General features: G+C 43.1%; 1 protein-coding gene across 9 annotated transcripts in view; it reads right to left on the reverse strand.

Annotated features, from left to right (window-relative positions):
• LOC113582973 (phosphatase and actin regulator 1) overlaps nt 1-18382 on the reverse strand; it is a 50594-nt gene extending 32212 nt beyond the window's left edge. For 6 of the 9 annotated variants that reach the window (XR_014115874.1, XR_014115876.1, XR_014115875.1 and 3 more), the window contains exons 1-2: nt 1857-3553; nt 180-344 (exon numbers count right to left, since the gene is read on the reverse strand). Coding sequence is in view for 6 of the 9 variants with exons in the window: in XM_035519988.2 (XP_035375881.1) it covers nt 180-344; nt 1857-2139 (448 nt within the window). In the remaining 3 variants the exon portion in view is untranslated. Of the gene's footprint in view, nt 1-179; nt 345-1856; nt 3554-18070 lie in introns of those variants that run through there. The other 3 variants (XM_081694744.1, XM_035519990.2, XM_035519989.2) reach the window with 3 other exon arrangements.
• Between the last annotated feature and the right edge of the window lie 2354 nt (nt 18383-20736).

The following is a 20736-nucleotide window of genomic DNA, read 5'->3' on the forward strand; positions in this document are numbered from 1 at the left end:
CTTTGGGGTTTGCGGTTGCCGTTTTGAGAAAAGGATGAGAGGAAATCTCAGGAAACGCGTTTTAGCAATTCAGAAAAACTATAATTCCTCGTTTCCCATAAGTCTACCGATTCATTGGCCCCGTGCCGCCGAGCCTGAGTGGAGCAGGCAGGGCGTGAAAACGCCACAGAGTGTCCTACCTGTCGAGGTTTGCTTCAGCTTCTCACTCTTCTTCTTCCTCCACTTCCAGGGCTTGAAGAGGCGGCCGAGGGTGGCAAACCGGCTGCGGCGACGAATGGGCGGCGTGCGGGCCCCAGGCACGAGAGACTCGGACCGCATGGCAGCCAGCCGTTCAACCTCCTCTGCTGAAGAGAAGAAGAGAAGAACGACATCAAGCGCTGAGGTAAAGACCCCCCCATCACTCCAACAGGAGCTAAACATCTATGGAACGGTCAACAATAACACTCATGTAGAATGTTCCTGGAATGGTTAACGGTGTCCTCAGTAACGCTGAAGTCGACGGTAACCTTATCAAAGATCCTCCAATGCCACCATCACTGTTACTGGCCTTGGCAAGGTGCTCTGACCAAAAATAAGCTAAATAAAACAAAAACCACCATGTTTCATCGAAAGAGAACACCCAGCTACTAGGGCCCAACTTTGTCTTGCATTTTTCAAGTTATTTTAATGAATATGTTTTCTTAGTGTGCAAGATTCACAGTGCTGTCTAATCTCAAGCCTGAATGTCAGCATAACATGACAAGCACGAGGCTTTCGCCATTAGAGCGTGGTTTAAACATCATGGAACTCCAAGTGCCAACACTTCCTGCAGGAACAGAGACATTTGACGGCAGTGGTGAGCTTCCTGGAAGATAATACAAAGAGAATAATGTCTTCCTAACGCTTATAGTATAAGCACTGAATGTTAAAGTAATAGGAACGCTGGAAAAACGCTACCCCGTCTGTACTCATTTGTAGTTCAAATGGAGTTTAAGTGGGGGGCTAAACTGGTGAAACACGCGCCGTCCTGGCTTTGGAATGCACGCGCTGGAAACTCTACAGTGGAACAATCACGAGGGTTTCAGAGCAAATGAAGCGCCGACTGAGAGATGCAGAGAAACTAGGCGAATTCAGAAATATTTATTCATTTATTTAATCCGTTTACTCAAAGCACGTTCGTCTTCAGAACCGTTCAATAAAGCATCTGACAGAAGTCCAAAATAACTTCAGAGAAACATCTGAAAAAGCCTTATCCAACGCCAGATCAAACGTGCTCGATATTTTGATCTCATTCCGCGCGATTTCCGGCATACATGCGTCAATGCTGATTACAATCCCACCATATATTTCATTAACAGTGCGATCACAGCGACGCGCAGGTCTCAGTTCTGAGGGGAAAGGACTTCTGACGCCGCGACGCAAGCATACACGCGTTAGACCTTTAGCAGGCGGCGTCAGAACCCAAGTAAACACCTCCATCATTTTGACAAGCAAATGATGAACAGACTTCAATCAGGCTTCTGAAGCATGACGTAAACATTGTTCTTTCCTTTCCTCCACAAAGGCCACCGACTCAAAACGAATCTCAACCCCCCCCTTTAACCTACATTGCTCATATCCGGCCGAAGATATAATTACGGCGTTACGGTTATAATTGGCCGATTATGAGAATAAAAACGGACGTCTGATTTTCGAAAACAATAACATTATTTCCTCGGTAGCATATACAGCTTCATAAGACACGCAGTATTGTGTAGCACAGGAGAACCGTCGCTGTGGATTTTCACATCACTGATCAATACCGGAGCCGACCTGCGCGCGGTCACTCGCGAGCTGCAGCATACCCGGGGCTTTGCTGCGTCGCGAGCCAGACTCACCGTCTTGCGACTCAGTACCGCGGCTGCAGTTGCTGCAAATGTGCTTTATCTCCTTCCCGATGTGACAGTGGATCATGAAGGGCATGTTGTTGTGCTGCTGCTGGGAGCTGACGTTCTCCTTTCTGCCGTTCAGGGCCATCATCCGGACCAGATAGAGCCCCTTCTTCGGCTTCGCCGCCTCCTTCAGCACGGGCGTGGTGGTTATGTATCCTGGGTTAAACCAGCTCCCGTGCCAGAGTGCGGGTGCGTGACTCGCCATAGGATAGCTCGCCGATTCCAACATGGAGAAACGGATCTGTCTCCGCGTCCACGGCGCACACAGAAGAGGTTTTAAAAGTACGGCTGCTCTCCTCCTCCTCCTCCTCCCAACGCCGCTGCTGTCCGCCAATCCCGACGCTTGCGCTGCCTCAGACCCCCGACCGACTACGTCAGATCAGGATCCAGTTCCGTACCTGAGATTCCTTTAGGGCTTTAGATTAGATGCGACCACGTAAAAAATAAAAAAAAAATACAATAATAATAAAATCCATAATCGTGAACTTCAGTGGCGCCGTTAGAAGAGGTGCGCGCGCTGCACTACAGAACCGTAGCTGCTAACGGCGAGAGCTCGCGTCCTTCACGGAGCTCCGATTAACTGAGCTCCGAGGCTGAGCTTATCATTGGCTGCGCCGCGCAATAGCGCAGTACAGCGTTCGGAGAGGTGATGCCACGCCGGTGCTCCCGTGCGGCTGTCACCGCGGCTGCCTGTTTTGGCGCCTGCGGTTAAACGTGGGATTTTCATTACAACGCAATGCCATGTCTCTCCATCACGTACGCGCGAGCACGAGTAATGCAGACCTGCAGCTTGCATTCATATCTAACAAGTGCATGTGGAGATGACATTTTATTTGTGCCTGCAAATGTAATATGTGATTATCCTGCAGGAATATTAAATGCGTGTTGATTTCACTCTTTACCCACCCGAGTTTATCATCTAAAAGCATCTCTAGTGGTTCAAAGTCTAGTTTTTCTAAGTCTACTAAACCAACAGGCAAACTACAAAATTCTTAAGTCTAGAAAGTGACGTATTCCTTGTGTGCCCATGCATGAGCGCGTGTTGGAAAACCTGTTAATCTTAAAACTGATTGATATTCTTACGTTTTTTTCGGCTCTATATCTGAATGCTACTGACATCACCAGTGAATGTTTTGCAAAGAGTATTTATTCGGGGAAATTGTTCAGAGTTGTGAATTTCCCAGATTGGGCAGGTAAGGCAAGGTTTTGAATGGCTATCTGAATGGTGAGGAACGCCCATTCCTGGAGGCTTGAGACAGGTGCAATAGGCCGGTGAGCCTTATGGGCCATGTCTCTGGGTTCAAAGGTCAGTCGAGAGGATGGCAAAATCAACATAGTCTACATCCCAAATTAAGTTATTCTTTGTGTTACTTGAAGCCACCTTTAAAAAATTACAAAAGTTCGGTTACAAAACCAATATGGACATATTACATACTAGCATATATTATTTCATGCAATACATTTTCACTTGATTAGAATAAAGCTTATATGATATATCACAACTCAATACAAAAACATTTACAACAGTATTCCTTTCCAACATCAATGTTGTTATTGAATCTGCCTTCCATAACCCCTGGGTGCACGTGTCCTGTTGTGCGTCTTGACTAACGCCCCGTGCTTTCTGCCACATGGCCTAGGGACGCCTGGAGGCCCCTGCTGTAGCCCGACCGATCCGCTGCCTGCTCACACCACCCCACGATGGGCACGGCTGCGCAGTGCCTCCCCTGGTGTCTGCGGTCCTGGCCCTGTTGCGCCCGGTTAGAGTGAACCAGATTAATTTAGAAAGGAACAGAATGTCTCTCTCTCTTTCGCTGTCTCACTCGCTGTCTCTCTGTCTTCCCACAAGCCCTGCAGCTTGATTTTCATCGATATGTATGTTTTTGTTTTTCTTAAGTGATGTAATATTTATTTAAGCTTTAAATTAAACCCTGCATCCCTCTTTTGCTTACTTCTTTGGCTGAAATCCAATGTAGGTCTTTTTAGCGTGTAAGAGCGGCTACAGGTACAGCACAACTTGCATCCTATACATATTTCCAAACAACAGAACCTATGTATAGTCCATTGCACTAGTAAAACACTGCCAGCACTTTTCTCTAGAGCTAAATGTGTCTTTCTGAATAAAGCACCCCATCCCCCTCAGCTATATAAAGGAATATTTGAGAGAAAACACATAAGGACCTCAAACGGGAGGAGTGGCTTACGTGCATGCAGTCGAGCAGTTGTGCACACTGGTTCAGCCCGGACCAAACCAGCGTGCGGCCCGGACCGAACCTCAGTGAAGCTGTGGCCAATCCAGGCGTCTCTGTGAAGCTCCAGATTCTTTAACACTATGGCCACGCATGGGGCTTCACATGCCAGTGCAGTGCATTATGCGACACAGTCACTGATACAGAAGCTACCATCTCCAGGGTTGTCGACGGGGAATGGGAATGTACTGGAGATCTTTGAGCTGAGATTGTCTGACACTTCGTGGGTATCACCATCTTGTCATTTTTATTCTAGCAGAAGCCAAAGGGTGGAGTCATACCAAATCTCTGGGTGTCACCACGGCCTGTCTTGGATAATGACGTACAAAGTGGTGTTAAAGCTGCGCTTTGAGCTTTCTGAGAATGTTTACCAGACGTGGCCGCTCCTCTGGTGTCCCTCTGAGCCCGCTGAGGCAACAGCTCTGACGCGTGTGATGGCACCAACGTGTCCTCTGTTACGGTGCTTTAACTTGGAACGACAGGGGTGTGTCTGTACCTCCTGCAGTCAAGTTTGCTTACATGTCAGTATGTCATGTGTGCACACACCAAAAGGAGCAAAAGGAGAAACCCAGCTGGAAAATGCAGGTCTGGATGACATCGGATCCAGATGTTTAGTCCGGAGTTGACTTTATTGGCTGCATCAATAAAAAAACCCAAGCATTAGGTGCGGCTTTTTTCTCCAAACTGCACTAACACACAGAGACCACGAGCTGTGTTTGTATGCAGTCTTCCATGAAAATCAATGTGCAAACACTCATCATAAATCATATGGCAGAAGGGAAAGTGCAATAATTACCTTGATAATCAACCGCCAATCTACACACACATTTAATTGGTTCTCAATCGCCTGACTGGCAGGAGTAAACTCCAGTCATTTCCTGTTTCATCACAAACAAGCTCTTGGATATTCACAGTGCTCTAAATGAATTTAACTTGAAATAGCCTCTCTCCTCGATAAGAGTTAACACACATGCTTTCGATTTCCTATCTTCATTGAAAATTAAGTTGGCATGATAAAAACAGGAGGAACAGAGAAACATGAGTTATGTTGTTATAATGTCTGAAAAAGCCACTTTCTCACAGATGTAGAAGACCTCCTGTTAGTTATTCCCCAAACACAAAGCTGTCTGGGAGGAATTCATGAGCAAAATGTCCAATCTCTCGTTCTCTCGTTCTCTCTCTCTCTCTCTCTCTCTCTCTCTCTCTCTCTCTCTCTGTCTTTTCCTATGGGTTTAGATAGGACTGAAATCACTTGCAAGTTTTATATCAATCAATGTTTAAAGCCTGTTCAAATATGTTTGTTTATGAAACTGAAAACAAACAAAAAAACATGTTGTCTGCATCACTGTCTCAGATCTCTTCAATATAAAACTGCGTGCAGCCGAACGCGATAGCAAACAGACGCAAAACAAGACGGTGGGCAAAAGAACACACACACACGGCCCAGGTCTCTGGCCATCTCTTCACTGTTAACCCATGCATTACAATCACTGCCCACTGCCTTCTCATAGTGAGGGTCAATTATTTTAGTTCAATTTTAAAACAACACATTTGTTTATTTTATGAAGGACATTTTTTGGAGTAATTAAATTACCTCATCAACATAATTCTTCTCTAAATCTGATCGGGTGCAGATCACACCCAGGACATGGTATAGTGTCTCTTTTTTGCATGGGACCTCTATGAGACCTCTATGAGAGCCAGCATCATTGATCTGATAGCACCAGGTGGTGTAATCCAGAGAAACTCCCAAAGACACACACACACACACACACACACACACACACACACACACACACACACACACAACTTCATACAAATTCCTAAATGATGATTATATATATGACATTAACCCCCCCATGGCTCTGCTATTGCAAACCTGTGGTACAGGAGTCTAAACAGCCCACATCATGGTAAAAACAGGTGAGTAGCATAAAATCAGAGAGGATGGGAACAATATACGCGCACACACACACACACACACACACACACACACACACACACACACACACACACACACATACGCGCACGCACACACGCAAACACAACAAAAGCAAACTGATGGCTATTTCTAGCCAGAACACCTGTGCTGGTAGCAGAGGTGTGGTAGGCACTGGGCAGCAGCCCATGATGGGGGCTCCAATTCCATTAGCACACAGGCAGGGTCTGTGCGATGGTACACCAGGAGAGATGACCAGCCCTCGCAACCATCCAGTACTGCAGCACAGGCTGGAGGTCACAGCAAGGTCACTGCCCCACATCACACTGGTTACCGCTCAGCCCAGCTCAAAGCACAGGGCCGGGGTGCCGCCCTGCTCCCCAGGTAGGGGGTAGACCTCACCCACGTGACCACACTGGCTGTGATGCTGACGACTGCAGTTTGAGTTTTATACACAGACCTAGAAATTGAGAAGAGTGTTAAAATTTCATACCTTTTACTAGAGCCACCGTTTGTGAGGCTGATCACGTAACAGTGCAGCTGATTGCTGATCTCATCCGATCTCACCATGACTTTTGCTGAGCAGCACGTATGTGTGCTGCTTAAAACAGTCAAACATTTGAAACAGCCTTCACCTGGAAAACACAGCTATGAGCATCCATTCAGTTCCGCTGCAGTCTGTTTGTTTGGTCGATGTTCCTAAATTCCAACATTTTCGTGCATTTTACTAGTCTGCGTATTTTGGCCATATGCTGAGTAGTAGCAATGAGCATTGCTACAAGTTTGTCTTCACTGGATGTAAAGGTTCGGAAGCAGACAACAGTGTAGCATCTATTCCCAGCACCTCCAGGTTCTTCTGCTGAAACAGAAGACAGTGCTGTCTAGGAGTCTAGAAAATCCAGTGAACACACTTCACTAAACACACAGAAAAATATAAATACAACCAGAGGACTTTCAGGTTCTGGTAGAAAAATAAAACATGGTGCTACTTAGAACTCGAACAAAATGATTCACAAAATAGGAAAATACAGATCCCATCTGAGGTTTTCTGGGCGTTCCAGATTCTACGCGTATTTTACAGTCTGTAACTGTAGATTATAAATTACTTAAAAAAAAGAATTAAAAAAAAAAAAAAAAAAAACTTCTCAGCATTTAGCTGACGCTTTTATCCAAAGCAACCTACAATTATGACTGAATATAACTTGAGTAATTGAGGGTCAAGGGTCTTGCTCAGGGGCCCAACAGGGGCAAACTGGTGGTGGTGTGGGTTGAACTTGCAACCTTCTGATTACTAACCACTGAGCTAGCACTGTCCCCGAAACAATCATTTAGGAAAATAATCAGAAGCACTTATTATCTTATCTACTATCTTGGCATCTTCTTCCCATATTTGCATATTATCTTCTCAGACTCCTGTATCTGTAGCAGTTGGAGAGTTTTCTGTGTATTTTCAGAGGTTCATTCCCAGACAACCTTCTCTTTTCTTGGAAGCAAACGTGTTCTCTTTACCAAGTCTTAAGGTCCTTATTTAACACTTGCCGTGTTCACATGATTACAGTTGTTCAGATCGTAAATAGACTGAGGGCAACTTCAGAGATGTGATGCCATTTACTACATGTCGGAAGTATTTACGATGTGAACGTATATGTGAATAGTCGGATCTCGACTTTACGAGTTTGAGTCGTGTCGATATAAACAGTAATTTAGGCCACCATTGTGGATATTGCGTACACAGTAGGCGGTATGTTTGCTATTTTTGTTATTAAGTAATCATTTTGCATGGCAGTAATATAATGCTGCGGACTACAGTCTTGTTTAAAAATTGTGTACTCACATCCATGTATGAAAAATAACAGAAAAAAAAACAATAAACTAATATGAATAAACGTTTCTAAACTGGATAAAACATTTACCCATATATTTTTCCCCTGCTGTTAAAATACAGTAAACTCTGTCGATAAAAAAAATATCTAAAATTAAGCATAAAGCTTCTCAGTTGACTTTAACAGACCAGTAGTTTCCCGAAAGCACCAAGTTAATCGATTACAGCACGTCACGGAACGCTTTGACAGCCATGAACGCTCCCTTTACTCTACCACCATCTAGTGGCTAGACCATGTAACTTCATCACAATACAAAATTCCAAAAAAGCAAACGTATAAATGCTGCACATTTTATGTTTTACAGACATGGATAAACTAAATGAAGATGTGATAATAAATAAATAAAAATGAGATTAAATCAAATGAAAATATTTATTTAGTAAAATATTTATTCTTTCAATTCATTCCAAGTGTATAATATCATTTCAATATGTTTTAGGCCACATTTCTAATGGAAGGAGAACCTGTTTTTAGTCTGGCTCTTGGTAATTTTATACATCAAAACTGAGAACATGACACATTCAGTGATAGAGTTCAAATAACCACAGGCCCAACATCTGAGCCAATGAGCAGGTTTTTCTTATCGGGGGAACCAGTTATGTGTGATGACTCCTTATTTGTCAATAACTTGTCAAAAATCGACATTTTACAGTATAGATATAGCTTGATTTACTGAGTTCGTGGCAATTTTACTGAGCTCTGAATAATGCAAATATTCTAAAACAATACATATAGCTTCAAAATATAATCAGTGCACATTTATTTTAAGGAAAAGTTTAATGTGTCTGACTTGACATAATTAAGCCCTTCTGGGTCCATTTAAAAATGTCCTCTTTGATTTATTAACCTGTGGGCCATTGCTCAATGATCTTGGTCCAGCCTAAAACCGAGTTTTCCTTACAGGATTTATTCCTCTTCTCCTTGGTTAACTCCTTATTTGTCCAGCTCAAGGTCATCAAAATTGTTCTGGAATTTCAGCTTTTTTATTTGCTATTATGCCTTATTGCTCAGTGTGCCATATTGCCAGTTAGTTTTGAGGTGTGTAACAGTCTTGGTCCAGCCAACAAGCAGGTTTTCTTATGTGGGGGGACCAGTTCTGTGTGATGATTCCATATTTGTCTGGCCCCATATGAATAAGGCCTTCAGTATATCTCCAAAATTCTCCCCTCGAATCTGCTCAGTGAGCCATTTTATCAGTTTGATTGGAGGTGTAAAGCGATCTCTGTCCAGTCTATAACCAGGTTTGTCTTACAGGATATTAACCCTTCATTACAGGGAATTAAGCATTGAAGAATTAAGCATAATGTCTCCTTTGTGTTCATTCACCTATGCACAATGTGCCATGTTGCCGGCTGTGGCGTGTGATATCACCATCAGCCAGAATCCAGGCAAAGTCTCCTCACACAAAGAAACTTGTTTATTATTGAAAAGTTATCAGATGCTGGGCCTGTGGTTATTTTAACTGTCAAACCTGAGCTGGTGTAGGGGCATGTCTAATGTTTTGATGTAAAGAAATTCCTGATTAAAGGAAATTTCTACTTACACCGAGCTGCTGTAAGTACATGTCTACCATTAAAAAAGCTAAAATAGGTTTTCTTTACAGTAGAAATGTGGCCTAAAAATGCATATTGAAATGACATTACACATTTGTAATGAACTGAAATAATAAATATTTTACAAAATAAATATTGAAATCAATTACAAATTCATCTGCTGAATCGGCAGATGCGAATTAGCAACTGTCTTTAGCTTCTGTGAACAAGTAAGAAAACAAACTGAGAATTATTCTTACTAGACATACAAGTCACACCAGTAGATTTCTGCTTTGTGTAATAAAAGTAGACTGTACTAACACACAGCATTGCCCTGCTACCTTAACATTAATGCATGGATGGATTCATCCTAGTGTTGGCAAGTCACTACTTGTCCATGCATGTATATGCCGAGGTGATTCGGTGAGTATCTCTCCTCTAATCTGGCTCCTCTGAACATTTATGTTAATTGCTTCTAAAAAAGTTAATAATATGGAAATTAAACATCAGTGGAGGAATATACACCAAACTAAAACATCACAGATAAGAAAAACTGCAAGAATGGTTATGGAATTTCACTGCCTTGGTATTTCTTTAATACACGAGTGTTTGTTTAGTATACCTGGGTTTGTTTAAAACCACAGTGTTTATTTAATACACCTGTGTTTGTTTAATACCCCAGTGTTTGTTTAATACCCCAGTGTTTGTTTAATACACCTGTGTTTGTTTAATACACCAGTGTTTGTTTAATACACCTGTGTTTGTTTAATAAACCTGTGTTTGTTTAATACCCCAGTGTTTGTTTAATACACCTGTGTTTGTTTAATACCCCAGTGTTTGTTTAATACACCTGTGTTTGTTTAATACCCCAGTGTTTGTTTAATACACCTGTGTTTGTTTAATACACCAGTGTTTGTTTAATACCCCAGTGTTTGTTTAATACACCTGTGTTTGTTTAATACCCCAGTGTTTGTTTAATACACCTGTGTTTGTTTAATACCCCAGTGTTTGTTTAATACACCTGTGTTTGTTTAATACACCAGTGTTTGTTTAATACCCCAGTGTTTGTTTAATACACCTGTGTTTGTTTAATACCCCAGTGTTTTCCCTGACATTGCCTGCTTTGTATTTAATTGAAATTATCTGTTAATGAGTTTTAGAGATTAACAAGATTGAACTGGGATTTGGACATCTCTGTTGACCCACTCCCATAAAGATTGTTTAGACACACACACACACACACACACACACACACACACATACGTAATTGGGTGTAAAAGATTAAGTTTATGAAGTGACGATCACAAGAACCAAAGGTGTATTATTTGCATAAACAAGCTTGACCATATTGTTCCTGTGTGCATTATTCATGTCTGGATCCGGATGTTTGACCTCATGTTATTTTCTGCAACATCTCCTGTCTGAAATATTTATCTGTTTCAGCACTACTGGGGCCAGTGGATTCTGCAGCATATGTGACTGCAATGACAGAAAGAAAGAAAGAAAGAAAGAAAGAAAGAAAGAAAGAAAGAAAGAAAGAAAGAAAGAAAGAAAGAAAGAAATTTTTAAAAAATGCCACATTTAGCCGATGCTTTTCTCCAAAGAAACTTGCAATTATGACTTAGGACAGCTTGAGGGTTAAGGGTCTTGCCTGATAGTGGTGGGGGTTGAACCAACAACCTTCTGGTTAAACAGTATGTACCTTAACTCACTGGAGCACTCAATCACTGCAGCTAAGGAAAACGGTGTGGACAATACATCTCACACACCAGTAGGGGGCAGCAGTGGTTCAAGTTTGCTTTGCACTAGCTCTGCATGTTCAAAAGCTTCACGCATGGCGGCTGGACAGCTCCGGGCTCCAGGGGGGCTTCGTGTTTCTGCCTTCAACAGTGCACTTGATTAGCATGCCTTCGGTGAGCAGAAGTAGCTGTGTTGGAAAACTAGGCAGTACTGTAATCCTCGAGAATTACCCTCTTCCACACTAGCACCCATGGCCCCTATGTGAATCTATGCACTTTGGCTGTTTGTGTTTTGGAGCTGGGGGAGTCACTCCCAGCAAGGTTTTGCTTGTGTTCACACTCATGCACTTGCGTGTGCTTGACTTCCACCTCATTTCTCTAATTAGGCTCTATGCGCACTGAGGAGATCTCGTTAGTGAAATCAGCAGCCAGGTGCAGGGTGTAAAGGGTGTATGGGGTCAGAGCAGTCAGCATTCCAGAAACCTTCCCAGCTGACAGGACGTTGCCTGATAGATCTAGTTAATCTTCTTTAGGCCTTACTGATCATTCAATTAGATCGCATTTGTGTGTGTGTGTGTGTGTGTGTGTGTGTGTGTGTGTGTGTGTGTGTGTGTGTGTGTGTGTGTCTGTGTGTGTGTGTGTACGTGCGTGTTCATGCGTGCATGTGTGTCTGTGTGTGTGCACATGTGCATGCGCATGAGTGTGTGTCTGTGTGTGTTTGGGAGGGGAGGTGTGGTTGTGTGTGCATGCGCTTGGTGTGTGTGTGTGTGTGTGTGTGTGTGTGTGTGTGTGTGTGTGTGTGTGTGTGTGAAATGGCCTGATATGTTTAGTATCAGTGTCAACAGGATAATGTGTTTATTGGTTATAAGGAGAGAATTAGAGCAATGGGTAGTCAAAGCCATTTTAAACCGGATGATCAGATAGAATACAGTGTGTTACGGCTGCATCATGACAGCTTCTTGAGCTGCAGTTCCACTGTCTTGCTCCTCTACAGGGCTGGAGTCTACCACGGGGAGTCGTAACAGATCATGCGGCTGAAGCAGGCTCTTTTAAGCTAACGGGCTTCTGTTGTCATGGCGAAGGAAAGCCTGTCAAACCCCCACGTGCATCCGAGCCACTTCGGCGCGCAGATCTGATGAGGCTCAGACACACAACGTGAAGGTGGACGCCTCGGCGCACTGGTCGAGGAGAGACTTGGTCCGTGTTTCCCGAAATAGAGGCCCTGAGAAGCGTGGGAGTCCCCGCGACAGCACAGCCATATCTTTACTGGTTCTCTCCAGATAGAGCGCCGAGCAGATGATATTTAGGGTTGTTTCTGCAGAAGCCCAAACCGCAGCGATTCTACTTGTGGTGAAGTTAAAGAGAGAGCAGATATACATGGGGCTCTCCAGCTCGCCCACGCCACTGTTCTGGAGGAGCATCTCACCATCCTCCCCGATGTCCCACCTCGTCTTTTTCCTCTGTGACCTTGAGAACTTTCCTCTCATAGAACCGTTCTTTCTGCGGGTACACGCGGATGAGGTCAACTGCCCGGTAGTGGTAAAGAGCGGTTGTGGTTGTGTTTTACAGGTCACGCATATACTACACGTTTCATGGTAAGGAAACATTAAGCAGATCTGGACTCCAACCATACCAAATCTTGTTGCCTTGGCATCAGGGCACAGTGTGTATTTGTCAATATATTCACATAGAGCTGTTTTTAGATAGCTCTGAGCTGTCTCTAATTTCAGACAGATGCATGGAATTAGTTTTTTTTTTTTTTTTAAACATGAAAAATAATTAAATGAAATTAGTTAATAAACATTGAAACTGTCAACGGCTTTCAACTAAGACTCCAGCATATGTGATAAGAATTCTTAAATGTGTTTTAGGAGAGCAGGAATACATACCTCTATCTCTATCTATCTCTCTCTCTGTATGGGGACAAGATTTAACAGTTAAAATGACTAACACATCAAAAAAAGGCATTAACGATACTGGATTCATTGACAAGACTGGCTGTCATTCCTGGCATGCAGTGAGAGCGTGCAGTGCATGCTGCTGACGCCACCCTGTGGTGGAGAAGAGGTATGCACCAGAGCTCTGGCAAAAACAAGCCCTGGAAGCAAACGATGAGAGACATAAACAAGTGGGAGGAGCATATGCAAATCATATGAGCTGGACACCCCCAGTCCAAATGGGAGGAGCCACAGATAGGGGCGGAGAACAAGAAGGCTACGATCCAGTGGGACTTCCACATCCAGACAGGTAAACAAGTAAGGGAGAACCAACCCGGCATCGTGGTAGTAGATAAGACACATAAACCAGCAGCGGTAATAGTGGCAAACCGATTGAAAGAAAAAATAAAGAATGTGGAAGGTTATCACCAAGGTTGCTCTTGGGGCCATGACCTCTAAGCTGGAGGAGTGACTCCAACAGATCCCAGAAATTACATCATCAATCTGAGTCCAGAGGAGGAGGCTAAATATCTAGATCTATTTCTCTAGATAGATAGATAGATAGATAGATAGATAGATAGATAGATAGATAGATAGATAGATAGATAGATAGATAGATAGATAGATAGATAAAGTGTGTGTGTGTGTGTGTGTGTGTGTGTGTGTGTGTGTGTGTGTGTGTGTGTGTGTGTGTGTGTGTGTGAGATACATAGATACACAACATAGATCTCATCTGTGTCTGTCCTGGATTCAGCATAGCAGAATGCACAAATCACAAAGAACCAAAAAACTCTCACCACCTCCCTGAGCCCAGCTGGGAGAGGGGGAGTGTGTGTGTGTGTGTGTGTGTGTGTGTGTGAGTGTGTGTGTGTGTGTGTGAGTGAGTGTGTGAGTGTGTGTGTGTGTGTGTGTGTGTGTGTGTGAGACAGAGAAAGAGAGATAGATAATGTACCTCTAGAATCGTGTGTGCGCATGAAAGAATGGGAGAGAGAAAGCGACAGAGGGATGTGAGAGATAATGAACCTCTTGAACATGAGCACGTTCTTTTGGCTCAGTCGGACGTCTGATTTGTCCTCGGGTCCGCTGCAGTGCCATGCACGGAAACATTTTCTGAGTGTCTTCACGCACAACTGCTTCACGCACAACTGCTTTGCTTATGACCTGCTTCCTTTTCCAATCTCGGGGACACACGGATATATAAAGAACAATAAGGAGCATTTTTCTGTTTGGCTCTTCAGTCATTTAACAGAGGCCTGCCTGGTTCAGTGGCGAGGTCGGTCTACAGAGAAAGGGAAGAGCGGGTGTCATTTCCAGGTGTAAACGGAAGAACGTTTAACCACAATGAGCAGAATTACATAGTCCATAATCCACAGGCTATCATCAGAAAACAAGCAAGGTTCAAACACAGAGAAGCAGGTCGATTAGCGGACACATTCAGATGGGGAAAGCAGAGAGACACTCAACACAGAGGGCTGAACCCCAAGGAAAGCACCTCCAGCATTTCAAGGCGTGTGGGACCAAACGGGGTTTATGCTGAGGGGAATCTGGGAACAGGCAACATTGGCTCATAAGCAGGCGAGCCAGAATGAAAAAAACAGCGGTGGGTGTGGTTTGGGTTGGTGTATGCTGGGAACTGGAGTCTGGTTCAGTGCCCAAGAACAGGACAGTTGTAGGGCAGGAAGACATTTTACTACATAACCATAATTGTGCTTATAGGCACACCATTTTAGAACTGTAATAACCAGAGAGCTTGATTAGGGGCAGGTCATTCCATGTGCTACATAATGCAATACCTTCAATAATCCAAGATTACATGAACCATAAAATAAGTGTGCAAAATTTAAAAGAAGGTGAGATGTACCCAAATCTGAGACAGATTTATGAACTCATCATCTCAGCTCTGTTTTCTTTTAAAGGGCACATAATGGCAGGAAAACTTTCATTTATTGCATTTGTTTACTAATTTGCACATTTGTGAAGTGAAAACACCTAATGCAAACCCCTTATACTCACAGTAAAGGATCTGTGTTTGATAAAACTACTGCTAATAGGTTTGACATCAAGGCACATAAAGATTATGATAAAATTTTTAAACATGTATGTAAATACACTGAATGCAAATCTGTGTACCTATACAACTCTCTCACACGTGATGGCCCAAAGGGGTGGAGCTATAACATATATGCCTAATTGTGCCTCCCTGTCATTAGCGATATCATATGCTGTTAGTCTGGGCTGGAGTGCTAGGAAGTCTGTCTGAATGGCCTCTCTGGGACTGTGGTGAGGCTCAGGCAGGATGGCTGACTGGACATATACGGTATGACGTGTTAGTTCTGTTCTGTTTTGCTTCATCTACTTTTAGTCTGTGAGTGTTTGTCCTTAAGTCTGGGATTCAGATCACAGTGGCTTGGCCTTTCCCTGGGCTAATGGTACATGCAATAAAAATGATTGTCTTCATTGTTATTGTCTTAATTATTGTCTTAATCAACTTTTTGAAGCCAAAATGTAAAGGATGTGTGTCCTGTCTGTCGCCCTCGTTACCCACTGACCGGCACTTTGACAAACATTACACCCCCTGACCGTCACTTAACCAAATGTTACACCCTCTGAGCTAAAGGCACACCACAAATACAGTGCAGGGTGCAGCAAAGCTCTGAATCTGCACGGTGCCTGTCAGCACACACACACACACACAGAGCGCTGCAGCAGGAAGCAGCCCTCATCTATTTAGCTCTTCACGTGCACAGCACACCAAATGCAGGCTTTTGGTGACCCCAAGCCAGGATTTGCTGAGCTGGTAGGAGGCGGAGCCCTCTGCCACCTCTCCCACAACAAGGAAGCAGCTACCAGGGTTGAAAAGCCACAGTGCAACAAAGACCTAACGTATACTGCACAGCACGCAGCACGGAAGGCCATCTGTGTGGCAAGCAGTGTGTGAAATGAGACGCGATGCTTCATGGGATATGTAGGCTATATGATTATTGAAGAGAACATGTGGACTCTGTGGTGGTTGTCCCTTTGATAGTGTACATGAGGTTATTAGTGAGGTCAATCGGTGACATCAGTCAGATTAATCTCTGTGTGTATCTGAACATATGGACATCTTAGAAGGCTAGGATGTAAAGGATTGTGTGTGTGTGTGTGTGTGTGTGTGTGTGTGTGTGGTGGTGGTGGTGGGGGGGCTTAAACTTGTGCAGATACACCCTGAACGAGAAGCTCACCTTTGAGACAAATCACAAGCAGAGAAATACACAGTGTGGGCTTCCATGCTGACACAAGCAGCACCCTGCTGTCGGGGTGGATACTGGAGGTTCTGCTATGAGCAGGAGACACTGGACATGCCCCTGACCCAACCTGTCCTCTGCCTTGGCGTACATGCAGTGGAACATACATGCATGCGCCACACCTTTAGAGTAAATCACCGAATGTAACTGAGCATGCACCCGGGACAAACTCAAAGTCTCTGCAGCAAAGAAATCACATGCAGTCCAGACCTCTGTGCTCTACAAACAATGTGAATTTGAGGTTCATATCACTGCTGTGCATGAAGATTCTCCAGTATGGTGGGGTTTTTTAAACACTATTCAGTACTACTCAAACAACTATGTGTCACGGGTCTGCAGACTGTATCTCTACGCTCTCACAAGGTGGGTCTCTGGACGTCCCTGAACGCTGTAACATGCTTATTTGGCAACGGCATCACAATACAGACGATTGCAGAACGCTGTGGGATTTGCTTAGACAAGACTGCAAGCATCTCGGCACTGCTTCAATTGCTGCATAAAAAGTCATGGACTACTGATTAATCGTCCCGAACTGCCGACATAAGCACTATTTCTAAATCCGTTCACGTACACAGTAAGCGTTTCAGAACCACGGGGCGGTGGACAGCGCTGTACGGTAGGCGTGTATGTTAATCGTATGACGTACACGGATAACCACTTTGACGCACGAATCGCCAACCCATGTAGTTCAAACTGGTTTGTCAGCTCAAACCACACACGTATAGCATTATAACTCCATACCCAATAGGTAAAAATGTACGCCGTGTTACGGATATTCTCTGGGTATAACCTTATTCAGTTATCCTGTAGTACAGTTACAGTACAATTGGTTTGCCGCGTGCTCTTTTACTAGTACTGACTCAGCCATAAATTCATGCCAGGTCACCATGGCAACAAGGGATGCAATACGCTGCTCTCTTGGCATCGCGTTTTGCACGTCTGCAAACGGCAGGAAGCGAATACATCAGCACGATAGACGACGTTACCGGTCGTTACGCACGGGAATATGAAACGCATGCATGATCGTGCAGAGTTCACACCTAAGTGCAGAGCCTCATCCGTCACTTATCGCTCACGAATGATTATCTGCCCGTATTATGTAACTGAATTAGTCAGCTATCCTGGTAATCCATCGCATCTTAGGTAATCAAACATTCACCGTTCAAACCGCTCTCAAATCCAAGGCAACGCAAGGCTGGCAGTTTACATAACGATTTATAGACGCGTAGTTTGTGCTGAGTCCTGTACACAAAGACACTAACAAAAAGATTACAGAACACCCCCCCCCCCAGGTATTGTGCCGTTTAGTGCCAAGTTGGAAGCCTTGTGTTTCCTGTTAAATGCCGATATTGTTGGGTCGTTGGGTTAGGCTTGAAAAACCTCACAAAGCAAACATCCCTGCGGTTCAGTCCTCCTATATGTTCCCTGACTCCGCTGGGAATCACAGATCATTAGAGCAAACCGGTACAGAACACCAGTTCGTGTAAGAAACAGTCTGAAAATCTGGATTTAACCCCACGGAAACGCGAAGAACAGCATGCACTAAATAATCATGTCAGGAGCGCGCAGGACACGTGCGGTGCACCCGATATCTTACCTGTTTTCAAGCTGAATGATATCCTCGCTTCAGCGAGGTAAGGTGTATCGCTCTTGGACCGAACTCTTCGGATAGGTCTGCGTTCGGCGTCGTCCTCCGGCGAGGCCGCCATGGACTTGAGCAGCGTCCAGTGGCGGCTGTTCGGCTGGGACGGACGCAGCGATCGGACCGATGGACGGATTTATGCTCGGGGCACGCAGCGAAAAAGAGGGAACGTATGGAGAGAGGGAGAGCTTGCGTTAGATGGAGAACAGAGGACGGTAAAATCCCGCCCACAGATGAAAAATCCGAGTAGCCTATCAATTTGATGTGGATTATAAATAGATTATGCATTCGGTAATATGCGCCTACTTGTAAAGTGTAATAAACAATGACAAAATCAGAAAAAAACCGTTTCATTCATCTTTTATAGATGCACAGAGATCCTTGTTTCCGAAACGGAAATAACAAACAATATCCAAATAACATAAAATATCATTCTGATTTGAATTTGATTTGATTTATATCAATTCATCTTCATTAAAGAATTTACAGAGAGACGTTATGCTAAAGCAGAGGGGGATTAGTTTCTATGGAAAGTTTTGAAAAATAAAAATATGTTTCTGGTTTTAGGGAAATCCAGTCTTATCCAGATTTTATATATATATATAGTTTTCAGAGTTTTTAGAGAAACAGGACGCTTCATGGACTGTGCAAGCAAATTGCTTCTGAAGCTGATGAAGGATCTCTGTACAAAACAAAACATAATTTTCTCTGTAAATTCTACATACTTCACTAAAATTGTAAAAATCTATATGTTTCTTAGTACATTACACTGCAGTTATTTACATGGAATCTTCTTATATATATATATATATATATATATGCAGAGTTATAGTAGAATGCTCAAGTGTGAGGAAAAAAAAGATATGACCACAAGATTTTGAAATGTCTATATATTATTAAAACTAAAATTCCAAAGTGAAAGTGTAAGCGCATAAGCGCTGGAGTGCTTAGTAAGAGCAGGCGTGTCTGCGTCTGATAAATCTGGAAATAAGCTGCAAATCTAGGTAGTGCATGCTTACAAAATGACTTAAAATGCTAGAAAAAAATGACAGATTTATTTATGAGGGTGTAAAATATATTATACTGTGGTAGTAAAAGTGCACGATGTGAAATTATTTCCTGTAATCCTTGGAGTTCAGAAGGTCAGACCAATAGGGTTCCAGCCTAGTGTTCCAGACAGCAGGGTGACTAATGGAGGTGAACTGCAGGTCAAATTTATCTTGAGTGGTGGTTGCCAGGTCTTTCCTGCCCATGAATCGCGTGAAGGCCTCTATTGTTTTCAGTTCCTTCACTTTAATTCTCCTGTGCTTTTCTCATTGATTTGATTTGATTTTGCATTTTGTTCAAATCATGTTCTAAAAAGGTTCTATATAAATAAGATAGGATAAATGATTAATTGTGGGAAGGCAGACAACCTTGTTAAATCAACAATGAATTGTATATTTTCCCCACATAAAGGGTACAGGTCTACTGTAGGGAAGGAAATAGTTTTGAAGTTCCAGTAAATATATGAGATTTTAGATCCACATCAAGGTGACTGTAGAAATGGTACTGGTGAGAAACTAAAGGAATGAAAAGAAATAAAGAGCTATGTTTATTAAGGCCATTGTTAGGTCATAATTCAAGAATTACATGCACAATTGCTAGGTCATAATTCAGACTACATTCACCATAGTTAGGTCATAATTCAAGGATTACATGCACCATTGTTAGGTCATAATTTAGACTACATTCAACATAGTTAGGTCATAATTCAAGGATTACATGCACCATTGTTAGGTCATAATTCAGATTACATGCACCATTGTTAGGTCATAATTCAGACTACATTCACCATTGTTAGGTCATAATTCAGACTACATTCACCATTGTTAGGTCATAATTGAGACTACATTCACCATTGTTAGGTTATAATTCAAGGACTACATTCACCATTGTTAGGTTATAATTCAGACTACATTCACCATTGTTAGGTCATAATTCAGACTACATTTACCATTGTTAGATTATAATTCAAGGACTACATTCACCATTGTTAGGTCATAATTCAGACTACATTCACCATTGTTAGGTCATAATTCAAGGACTACATTCACCATTGTTAGGTCATAATTCAGACTACATTCACCATTGTTAGGTCATAATTCAAGGACTACATTCACCATTGTTAGGTCATAATTCAAGGACTACATTCACCATTGTTAGGTCATAATTCAGACTACATTCACCATTGTTAGGTCATAATTCAAGGACTACATTCACCATTGTTAGGTTATAATTCAAGGTCTACATTTCCATTGTTCTTAGGAAATCATGACAAGCAGGATATGCCACTACAGGAAACTGCACTGCCTAAAACAGAGTCCAGAATCTGTACCATGCTCTGGACTGGTGGAGAACCGAAGGGTCTGTCCCATTACACTCATTTAATTTACGCTGGTCCACTTTGCATGAGCCTACACATTGGTGCCCATTTCTTTGATAAGGCAAAGCAGAGTGCGTTTGCTGCGCACTTTATCTGCACTTAGGATAAGACAGCTGCAAGAAATGTGTTATGCATCCAAAATGTGCAAGTACCCTAGACAAGTATGGCCAAATGACGCACACCCACACATTCTTCA

Source organism: Electrophorus electricus, chromosome 13, assembly GCF_041902795.1.
Source record: "Electrophorus electricus isolate QZ-2024a chromosome 13, ASM4190279v1, whole genome shotgun sequence".
Classification (NCBI taxonomy): Eukaryota; Metazoa; Chordata; class Actinopteri; order Gymnotiformes; family Gymnotidae; genus Electrophorus; species Electrophorus electricus.